At 39.3% G+C, this 11,798-nt stretch overlaps 1 protein-coding gene across 4 annotated transcripts; it reads right to left on the minus strand.

The window, feature by feature from the left end:
- Positions 1-411: 411 nt before the first annotated feature.
- On the minus strand, positions 412-10,982 carry sufu (suppressor of fused homolog (Drosophila)). 4 transcript variants are annotated; one of them, XM_008429696.2, is made up of 12 exons: positions 10,638-10,982; positions 10,135-10,269; positions 9,738-9,874; positions 8,847-8,989; positions 8,320-8,405; positions 6,967-7,039; positions 5,580-5,733; positions 5,376-5,478; positions 4,820-4,954; positions 1,938-2,076; positions 1,784-1,852; positions 412-1,688 (listed from the first exon to the last, which is right to left on the minus strand). In XM_008429696.2, exons 1-12 carry the CDS (start codon positions 10,784-10,786, stop codon positions 1,599-1,601), a joined length of 1,413 nt encoding a protein of 470 aa, XP_008427918.1. In that variant the 5' UTR covers positions 10,787-10,982; the 3' UTR covers positions 412-1,598. The 4 variants fall into 4 exon arrangements, with proteins under 4 accessions (XP_008427918.1, XP_008427917.1, XP_008427916.1 ...); XM_008429695.2 differs by having other exon boundaries at positions 5,580-5,736; XM_008429694.3 differs by having other exon boundaries at positions 9,738-9,892; positions 10,638-10,972.
- Positions 10,983-11,798: the final 816 nt, after the last annotated feature.

Here is an 11,798-nt window from a genome sequence, read left to right on the forward strand (position 1 = left end):
TAAACCACTGTAAGAGTTATTCTGTCTGAAGGTTTTCTTTCAAACAATGTAAACAAGAATGAGATCATTTAAAATCCATTAACAGAAGCTAGTTCCTTGTTTCACTTAGTGTCTGGCAATCCCCCTGCAGTCAGTCTGAACCTGAAACCTAATTAAAACTAAACACACAAGTTCATACAGCAGAGCTTAATAAAAAGTGCAAACTAATTTGCACTCATTAATATTCTTCACATCCTCTGTCACTACTAATCCTTCATAATTCAATTACAACCAACACACTTTAACATTTTTCATTTTATTTTCTTGCATACTTAGGATTGCTATTCATAAACTGTTGAAGGCAGTGACAACACTGTGTCCAGCATGAGCATTCAGACACATCCAACCACTCACAAGAACCGAGATGCACAATGCTTTTCAATCAGTGATCCCGATTTATTTGTGTAATAGCTACACTCTTTAATGCACTTAGGATTACAGCCAGCCGGTTCACTCATAAAAAATAACAAAAAAAAGACATTCAGCATCTGAACTTTTCTTTCATTCTGAATGATAAAAAAAAACATAAATATGCCATCACATGCTGCATGAGCGTACTTATACAGTTAAGACATCACCAAAATATGCTGATTTTACTTTACATTTCCGTGTAGATGGGGGAATGAAATATGATACTTGGCAACTTAACCAGTTTTTTTTTCTTTTAATTATCAAGCAATGTGTTTTTTTTTAAACAATCAGGTGCTGTATATAAACGGAAAATAGCTCATAGCTCAAGGCACAGAGGAGGTCCCATGTTATGGGAAACTGATATTTTTTCTTTGACATTTCCTGAAAACCTAATGCATTTCAACTTTTAAAACAACACACCTGGTTGCATGAGGAAAATAAATGTTATATGCAACACTCTGTGGGGTAAGGCTCTTGGCAAAGAGGGAGCTACGACAGCAGCGTAGCTAACCGAAGCTCTGCGGCTCGCTAAGGCAATGCTATTGAAAGATTTGAGACACAGACGGTATTGGCAGCCACAAACTTTGGTGTGAACACAAACACATAAAAGAAAAATGTCCAGCATTTGTAAATACTATACAAAAAAAAAGGAGTAACTGAAAACAAGACCGATAAACTGGTTTGCCATTTTAAGTCCCTTTTCTAAGGCCACTTGAATAAATAGTAGTGTTTCATAAAATGTAACCCAGTTATTGCTTCAGACAGTCTCTGATGATCAAGGATGCCGTGTCAGTGATGTATATTTTAGTTGTTTTGCTTTTTTTTTTTTGTTTAGTTTTTGTTTGAGCAATACAAGCATCCCGTTTGCCTCGCAGCAAAGTTCTCACAGAACAACCATCTGAACGAGCTGGTTTGAGGCTGGGTTGCTAACCTCAAGGTATTCGCACCTCAGAGAGAAGTGGTAAACAATGGGCCTAGTCTGAGAGAAGAACACAGTAACAGTCAGAAATGTGTGGCTGATCCCCAGGATCGTCCTCCGGAGCGAAGCAGTCCCCTTGTGGATGACGGTATATTTCTACATTTTTTCGATTTGCAGCTCGTTCTGGGAGCGATGCTCTTGATAAACACTTGTCTGCATTTTCTCTGCCTCATTGCAACGGGTTATCAAACACGGAGTCTGGCAGGATGGAAATCTTCAGCTTCTTCTCTGGCCAGCTGTATTCCTTGGGTAATTTTGACTGAACACAAGGAAAAGGACACAAGAGGTGAGGCAGCTAAGCAAACCGAAAGTAAAAGATAAAGCACAAGTTGTTTTTTTTTTGTTTTATGTTACCTCATCACGAGAGCCGAGCTCGTGTAAATCCCCCAGCATCTGCTCAACAAATTCTTCAGTCAGCAATATCTATGGGGGCAAAGGACAAACACCAATTAAATGCTTTGAGTGTAAACAAAGCGCACAAAACAACTCAGCCCGTCTTTGTGCGTACCTGGAGCCAGGGCCCATGCGCCGCGTAGGGATGCTCTTCAGTGGCAAAAGCTCCTTCGACTCCAGTGGAGACAAACGTGATGGCCGTGTCTCCGTTGATGCTTTTATACGTGAAGTGTCTCCCGTGGAGTAACCTGCCCCTGCACACGATCATAGACAACGCAGCATGAGTCCTTTAGTTCATCCGATTACACCCGGCTTCATCTGATCCGGCCAAGTAGCAGGGTGTCTGCAAGTTCTGACTTACCTGCAGCATCATCATTATTTGAGTTTCAGGTCTTCAAGATTAAAGAAATAAGTGAAATACAACTTTTTTATTATTTTCCTCTTTCCCTCTGACTGCAGTATTTTTACATGCAGACTGCTGAATGTAGCAACTGTTGGCAGCTTTTAGTGATAGTGATCACTATTTTATTCTGTTTTCAAGTCAAATCTCATAAAAGAAATATTATGGAAGTGAAAAACAATTATTTTGCTTTTGCTTCCTTAACCATTTGTAATGAGACAACATCAAATGCAGAAATTTAGACCATAACAAGCAATGCAAATGTTGATGCATTTATTACTAAAATTAAGATAATTCATTTTTTTTGGACTAGAATAGCGAATTGAAACTATTTCCAGTGATAAAAAGCTCTAGCAAGATTCCATTTGATCCGAGTTTGAACCTGAACGTAGAGCGAACACATCACTGGAAGTGTGCGACGAGAAGCTGAAGATCGAAGAGGTGGAAAGACGAGAGCAGCAATCTGTCAGCAGTCACCGGGTCAGCAGTCTGTTTACTGGTTGCATTTCAGGAGAGCTCTACCTTGTGTGTTCAGCTGCTCCAGCTGAGCAGACGGACACAAAGCTGAAGGGAACAGCTGCTTTGACTCAGACTGGTTAATAGAAACACGTCACAGTAAAGAGTCGAGATATCACATCGTTCCACAGAGAAGCTGTTCTTTTTTTTTTTTATTTTTATTTTTAAGTGGAGCTACATAGCAGTTATCATCGCAATGTCAATACTGGAACTGCAAAAAGCCTGCTTTGTCGCCTTAGTGTCAGGCTAATAAACTGTAATTTGAGGATTATAAGCCTTTACTGTTATCATGCGTGGATTTTTACTGTTGAGTTTCAGAAGGCTGGACTGCTGCGTGATGTAGAGGACGAGATCAAAAGTGAATTTGCCTTGAGACGAAATTGACATTGAGAGTGAAAGAGAGGCTGAGGAAGTGTGTGAGAGGCTGTTCAATGGGGACTGAAATAGACGACCAGTGGTTTTAGTGTGCCTGGAGGAAGATGAAGACGGCGATCGATTGCTTTTATTTTTTTAAGTAGCTGTGCTACAGGTACTGTTTGGAAAAAGTATTCATGGTACACATTTCATTAAAAGTAAAAAAAATATATATATATTATAATAATTTCCAGTTGTGAGCTGAGAACGTTGCTCTGCCACATAGCAGCATCATAAAGGAAAACAATGGCCTGATGTATGTTTTTGTAAACCACCATCCCAAAACTATTTTAAGTGGCATTAAGATGATGTGACCTTAGATGATCTAAGGGATATTATGTAATCTGCTGGGAACTTCTCATAACAGTAAAGCTGGAAGCCATCAGGACCGTCCGCATCAGTTTTTATCCTCATGTATAAACGTCTCATATTTGGGTGCTCTGTTGGGCGAGGGTGCCTCAAGCATCTTGGAAATGTGGCCTTTTAAGACATTTTTTTGTTCTTTTGAGGTCTGCGCCCTTCTCTCTCAGATGCCGTCTTGTGTTTATTGGCCTGCAGTAGGCCAATAAACACAGTGGGAGCCACATTGTTTTGGCTCAACCAGTTTTTGCTCCTGAAGCCACAGGATCTTTTCAAACATTTAAAAATAAAATGACTGCCTGACTGGGTTCAAACGCTGCAGAGAAGTCACTCTGTGAGAGCTGCCACAATCCTGCCATGTTCAAAGACAGAAAGCCTTTTTTACTTTTAGCCATGATGCCCGACCTAAAATGGCAGAAATTGATCGATTTTGATTGTTTAAGCCATTGTCATAAATTGTTGATCAGCTGAAGCTCCTAAGATTAAGATTAAAACCTAAAGTCACAAACTTTTTCAGCAGGAGTTTATGAATTGTTAGTAGCATATTTACTAGAAGGTGCTTAAACAAATATTTTGAGGTCATCTGCATAGAAGATTAAATTTAAAATGTGTGCAAAAACTGTACAAAAACACAATGCTGAAGTGAATATGCGCTTTGACGCTTCCAATTAAAAGGCTCAACTAAAGGACAATTTCACAGCTTTTAAGGAGTCTGGACAGAGTTCAATTCCCTCTAGTTGCAATTCTTAAAGCATCTAATCAGTTTTCAACAATCCTGTCCAAATGTAAGTTTGTGATTTGTGGGACCTTTATGACAAACCCCCCCCCAAAAAAAACTCAGATGGATTCATCTTCCAAAAAATAGTGCTGGAAATCTTGTCTCGACTCACGGATGACATATTAGTTGTGTGTCTATCCAGTGACGCATAACTTTATCTTAGGAAGTCGTTTTAAAAAGACAGCATTGTTTTTATCTTGGCACACTTCAAACTGGCTGCTCTCTGTAAAACTAGTCTCTGGTCTCCCTCTAGTATTAAGAAAGAATCCTACACAGAGAAAAGAATAGTTTATGAACACTCTTTCCAATACATTTATAACAATTCGTCAACAAAAAAAAATTGATAAAAAAAAAAAAAAAAAAAAAAGAAAACTAGGCAACTAGGCACAACTGCACCTTTGATCAATTGAAATTGATGTTATCTATTATCACAGCGTTTCCTTATCCTGAAATGAACCTTCGATCCATTTTTTTCCTACATTTTAAAAATGGTGAATTAAGTGTGTGAGTGGTGGCGTTTCGGCCGTACCGCAGACAGAGGGGCAGCAGCGTGCCGGACTCCTGGTTGAATTTCAGATGGACGCTCTCCAGCTGGCGAGTTCGGACCAACTCATGAGGAACGATGGCTGCTGAGCTTTCACTCTCCAAACTGTCCTTTCGACTTCTAAAAAAAACCCCAAAACAACAACAACAAAAAAAACAAGATAAATTGTAAGCAGGGGTCCCTAAAGTGATAAATTTCCTGATGAAACAGTGGAAAAACTGTAGGGCGCGGGGGGGGGAAGAGTGTAGGAAATGGCAGGGCTTTGTCAGCACACGAGAATGTAGACAGATTGCCTCACAATTCCTGTCATGGAACCCACTCTGCAGGAGAAACCCAGTTCTAGAGAAAGGAGGAAATGAACAGAGACAAGCCAACGTAATATGCCGGTATCTTGGAAACAATGGTGATATCAGCTCAGATGTCAGCGGGGTTCTGAGTCACTGCGCATGAAGGAGGCATCTCTCTCTCTCTCTCTTTCTGGGGCCCGTTGAGCTGAGCAGAGCCCATGCAAGTGTGTTGGTGTGTGGGAGGAGAAACTCACTGAGCTCTGTCGTGGTTCTGCTTCTGACTGCTGATGGGTGGCAAGGCCGCCTTGCTGTTAAACTCCAGTCCTTTTCTCAGGGTCTCTCTGATCTGCTCTGTGTCTGTTGAGTGGAATAAGAAAAGAAGAGCTATGAGCTACTGAAAGCCGCTTCCCGCCTCAGTGTTTTAGATTTGCTCCTCTAGTCTTTAGGAGATGCCGCGCCTTTGTTTGAGAGCCGGCGAGGCTGCGATCCGATGCAGATGGACCGGCTGTCCTCCTCGTCGTCGGGAGGTCGGCTCAGGTCGTCCCACACACACTTGGCACTCACGCCGCTCAAGTTAGAGCCCTCGGTTTCAATACCCTGGTCCACTCTCTCCTGCTTGGATGTGCAACAGACATACGCAAACATTAACACTAGCTTAGGTGAAACTCACACGGGCCAAACATTTTAGAAGTGCATCTCAAGAAATAAAAAAAATATATATATTATCAAAAAGTTAAGATTGATTTTATTCAGGAAGCGTAGCTCATTATCTGGGTTCATTTACACACAGATCGATATCAGTGGTTCATGCCGACTGATAAACTGAACGCCGTCCATGTGAACAATTGTAATTATGAATGTGGCAAACTGACCCGACTGTGCATGTGTGTGATATGTCAGGGAAGCAAAACTGGTCTGCTGATCTCTCATCCTGTAAGATGACATATCAGCAGGAACATCAACAGCACACGGCTTAGCCTGTAGCTTTACCGTCCCAGCTCCACGCTCGAGAAGAGCAAGGCAGGTTTTACAGCAGCCGGCGGGGATGTGAGAGGGGCGTCCCGTCAGGCCGTCAGTTCCCAAAACCACGGGAAAAAAACAAACAAGCAGCTCATAAAGGCGCATGTGGGGTCAGTCTGACCTCTCAGAGAGAGTGGGAGGCTTAATTAAAGTGTGGTAACTTCTCAGGCATTATTAGAAGCTGCATGGGACCATTCTGAAAACACTTCTGTGTTTGTTTTCATGTTTAGCACAGACTGAAAAACAACTTCTTCTGCTTTTTTTTTAGGGAAATATTACAACTCTGCATGTCACTACTTTTATTCAGAATAAAGTCTGTCTTTGGTACCTTTGGCAGTGATCACATGTGCCAACACCTGATTGGATTAATTAATTTTGTGCCCATATGAACGATTCATTCTGAACATTTAATCTGAATAGATTTCAACCCAATCAAGAAATTTTTGCGTACGTAGACACAATTCAGCAGTTTTACCATGATTACAGAGGTTATAGGATTTTCTGAATTAAACATTTGTTGTTGTTTTTTTGCAATATTCTGATTTTCTGAAAATGTCTTTTTCAATTAGATGCAACTAGAAATACTAAAGATTAACTGACGTCAATGCGACTTACAGCGTATCGCTCAATATGAGATGAACGTTTGACTTTTTGAATTAGATAGTGGAAATAAATTAACTTTTTAATGCTATTCTAATTGATGAAGATGCACAAACAATTCCTTAATCTACTCTCAATAAATTTTTAATTCATAATCTTTTAACCTTCAACCAGAAGCAAAATGCAGGAGTAACAGTATGTGTGCAGATTTGAATGAAACCTTACTTGTAGATGTGGATCAATTTCAAAAATGGTTTCCCCTCTCCTCATGTCAGTGATGAGCCAGGGGCCGCCAGCTCTGCAAACCAGACAATCAATACTTTTTTAAAAATTTTACTCAGAACTGTAAATTTGTCCAGCTGTCCGGTCAGTTTTGCAGAGCCAGATGATTTTTATCCATTCCCTCACAAGATGATCTCACCTTGGCACTCACTACATTCAAAGTGTTTCATCACCAATACGGTGCTTCGTTTTGACTCATCAACACCCACGTTACTGAAAGAAGAGCTTCTCTGTCTTTCAACTTTAACCTTTTTAGCTATGAATCAGAACATTAAATTGGCGTCAGATCATATTTTAACTCATTAGCAACGCCGCAGTTATTTTTGTCGGGTTGTTGCGCTCAAATGATCTACCAGCACGATGCGTCAGATTCATCTGAACAGTTATGAGATAAATTAACGCCCACACTCGCTTCACTTCAGCAGCTCAGACTTCTCTAGGTAAATGTTAAAGTTCAGATTAAATATGTAAAGGTCTAATTTATTGATGCAGGAACCTAAAGCTGCAGCACAAAAATGTATGCATACCGAGCACATACCCAGCTGCAATTAGGCTGAATTTATGTTTATAAGGGACAAATTTTTTTTTCATTAATTAATAATGTAGCAACAAATTATTAACCTGAACAGTGCAGCAACTCTGATGTAATGTTTCTCAGGTTCTCTAGAATAAAACATGCATCCCATATTTTCATATTCCTCTAACAGCATCTAGTGTAAAATATTTTTGCAGCCCCAAAAACTGCTTAGGGAGAGTCTACAAAGAGTTCCAGATTTCCATTAAGTGTGCATGCACGCTTCCCAGATCTTCCAATATAATGAGGTCGCATTTAATCTGCAGGAAGCAGGTTCAGTCCTAAAACACCCCGCCCAACAATCCACAGAGACTTAAATATCTACTGCCAAATGTCCTGTAGCAGTTACTTCAAGCCCCCTTTCAATATTATTTCAACAGCTGAACAGATTGCTTTTGCACTTCAATAAGACAGTAACTATTATGCAAACAAAACTCCTTGCTTTCAGCAGCTGCAGTTAATTAGCAATTTCAACCTCAAAAGTATTATTCAAAGATAAAATATATATATATATACCTCAACGTTTGTTTTTGGAAACTGTTCAGAATTATGATACCAACATCCATAATCCTAAGAGCTGATGGTGCTGTTTTCAAGAATCTGTTCTGATTGAAGTTAGACATATGCAAACTGCATCAAATTCTATAAACCAGTCAAAAAGCTATGCAATAAATCAGGATAATGACTGGGATTTTTTTTCCCCCTTCAACAGTTTTACTTACACTTTGATTCCACGCATCAGCTCCAGGATGCCCTGTCCATTCCACTGCTGGGACGCCTGCAGCTCTTCCGCGCACACGCCCACAATCTATAGAGAGCGCAGAATTTCATAAAGTATAGCAGGAACTCATGCAGCATGCAGAATGTTGTTTATCGTTTTCTTCCCCCTTTTGTTTATCAGACTTGATAGACCTGACTTGAGGTAAAAAAAAAAAGCAATTCGAACTGTGCATCTCCACATAACGGTATGAAAGTCTCATGTCAAAACAACTTTTTTGAATGTATTTTTGGGAGCTACAGAGGTTAAATCTGCTGACATTCAACTCTGTCTGGATTCAGGAACCTTGTGTTTCTCAAACTAAGTGCTACCTTTTCTTCTGATGGATAAAAGGAACGGCAGCCAACGTTTGAAAGCACTGAAAGCAATTCGTCCCAATCTCCTAATTAAGTACGACTCCCCAGCCTCTTCTCAAGGCCAACGCTGTACGTATAGTGAAGTTGTTTATTCGTGTGAGGTATTGAAACCCACCTGGAGAAAGCTCACGGTACCAAACGGAGTCTGGATGGGGTGCATCTGTGGGTCTTCAGTAAGCAACATGTGCTGAATGCGAGACTCGCTGTTATCCAGTGGACTGTGCCATGACACATGATCTCCACTACAAAATGTGTTTTCTACAGAAACAAACAAACAAAAAAAAGAGAACATATGTTTCATAAAGTGAGAATTGCACTCATCTCTATTCTTAATTCCCCAAAGGTGATAAAGAAAGAGCAACAATAGAAGAAAAGTGTGAGAAAAAAGAACAAAAAGAAGTGAAAACAGGGATGACACTGGGGTCCAGATGTGGAAACACATTAAAAATGGATTTCCATCTGACTGAATCCATCTACTTGGGAGGTAATAAACACCTTGGGAGGTAATAAACACACTGTCTAGAGAGGAAAGAAAACCAAGGGAGAGAAGATGGCCAAGAATCAGCATTGAGTTAACTTAAGGGCCCACCCACAAGCAAATTGACCCCAGCTGGAAAGCAACGCAAAGAACCTTAGATGTCCTCTCTTTCTGCAAGACTTTATCCAACTTCTCTCTGGTCGATAAATTAAATTTTTGGACATTAAGTCAATAATTGAACTGAAGCATCAAAGGGGGGGAACACAGGCAACAAGACTTCCTGGGAATCTGAGGTGCTGATGACTCTTCCATCCAGGCACATTGAAATATATCAGCCTAAGAACATATTCTGGAAACATGCATATAGAGGCAGTTCTAAAATTAAAATTATCCAGTGAGTCTAATAATGGCTGAGCAAACACAAATTAAAGTCCAGAAGATATCACTGACTACTTCAAAACTGCAGAAACTTTTTTCCCCCCACTGTACTCTTCATCAGAGCCATTTTGTAAGATTTATAAATCTTACCTGACTGGAAGACATAGCGAGCCAAGCCTTGCATGAGTTCTGCAGGCCACGTTGGAGGTGCTGTCTCTCCCACTTCTCTCTTGAGCCTGAAGGTAAGTTCAAACCCAAATCCGCTGGGCCCGTCCGTTCCTGTAAATCTGGGGGGAAAAAGTGGCCTAAGAACAACAACAGTAACTCCATGTTTGTTTAATCTTAAGTGCAAGGGATTGCTAAAGTCACGATGCATGTCAAAATCAATAAACTGCCATAACAATAGGTGGTTATTATGTAAAGTGTTAACCTTTCTAGGTTTTCTCCCCACACAAAATGCATTAGTAAAAAAAAAAAAAAAAAACTCATAAATTAATAGAGATAAATTATGTCAAATGTAGAAAAATAGTACAAAAAATGAACTTACTCGTGGACCCGATTATCTCCATACAGGTCACTGAGTCCAAAGCTTACATAGTGCCAGTGTTCCTGGACGTCCTGAGCCGCACAGCCCATGTTCCTGTACATGCTGATATAGTCTAAGGGGTCTGGTCCACCAAGCCTGGAAAAGGAAAACCACTGACCATGTAAAATTTTCTTTTTGTTGTCAGTGGACTGAGCTTCTACAACAGCCGATTTCTTCTTTCTAAACGCTGTAAACCACAATATAAAACTATAAGTAGGATTAAATAATTAAATATTGCTTATTGCTTTCATATGTAGTGTTTGAATCAAGTTTGTGTCGTTTTGAACTTGTTTTCTAAAGATATTCCTGGATGTTTGTTAGCTTAACTGTAAACGTTAGCATTGTGCGCTAAGCTAACTTAATGATATTTCTTAGCCTTTGACACACAAACTTTTCCTACTATTTTCTAGAATATCTACTTATGAATATAACTCAGACCAGCTACAGCATATCGTGTTACCTACCAATATTTAACAATGGCAGTAACTTGCAGAGGGTTGGCCTGATCGGGGTAAAGTCGCCGACATTCCCCATATATTGCCTGCAGTCCGGGAGGAAACAGTGGCACCAGCCCGTGGGCTTGCGCACCACTGTTAGGCCGTATTTCATCCATACTACGGCCTCGAATAAACCGGGTTGTTCTCTAAAAGTAAAACCAAAGTGTATGGAGTTTGTATCGGTTCTCCCCGATGAACAAAAGTAGTCAAAACTACACCATAAAAGTCCCAGAAACAATAGTGCGACCACTTTGCTAAACTCTTGTTGCTCCTGCTACACAAAAAAAGCTCTAACAATTGGTTGGACAAGGAGATCTACGTCATAATACTGACGGGGAGTTTTAACCAATAAAACATGGAGTATAGGATTAGTGGCTGATTATGATTGACTGATTCGCTGTGAGTGGGCGTGTCCAGTAGCAGGGTTGGGATGGTGGGTTGGGCATTGAACGTGTAGAAGCTTCTCCGGAAACTGTGCGTTGTTATTCGTGGTGGTCGAACTGATGCTTTCATAAAGTATATCAAGCCCTATTTATTAATTGTAAAAAGAAAAACAACTTCCCTTTTTGGAAGTTCAAATTAAACATGAATTAAACGTGTTTGCAAGGAAAATAATATTACGTTATAATATAATTATAATTAATTAATAACTATGTGTAATTATATTATAGGAAATAAAAAGAAGCAGTCATGTTCAGTAAATTGGATTATTTTATATTAACTAACTCAATTCACTAAGTGAAATGCATTAACTATGCATAAGGGTGTTTTCAAACCTTATTTATTTATTTTTCTACAGTCAATAAAAGTACAGTTTAAGATTAGACCAATAAAAAAATATTTTTACAGAAATGTGGCCTTAAAATGAGAAAGTATAATTATTGATTACTACTGTAAATATATTCTAACATCGCAGAATAGTTACGTATAAAATAATTGTCTTAACTGACAATATGATGACAATTGTAAATGGTTTATATGATTAGTAGTTCATGTTATATTAAGAATCTATCACATTTTGTCAATAAAAAATTAATTATGGCATTTGGCTTTTTTAAGTGATGCATTATTATAACTTTTACATTTTTATATGAATTAAATTATTATATATTCAATGTATATTAAATT

This window comes from Poecilia reticulata, chromosome 15 (genome assembly GCF_904066995.2).
Source record: "Poecilia reticulata chromosome 15, P_reticulata-male-v2, whole genome shotgun sequence".
Classification (NCBI taxonomy): Eukaryota; Metazoa; Chordata; class Actinopteri; order Cyprinodontiformes; family Poeciliidae; genus Poecilia; species Poecilia reticulata.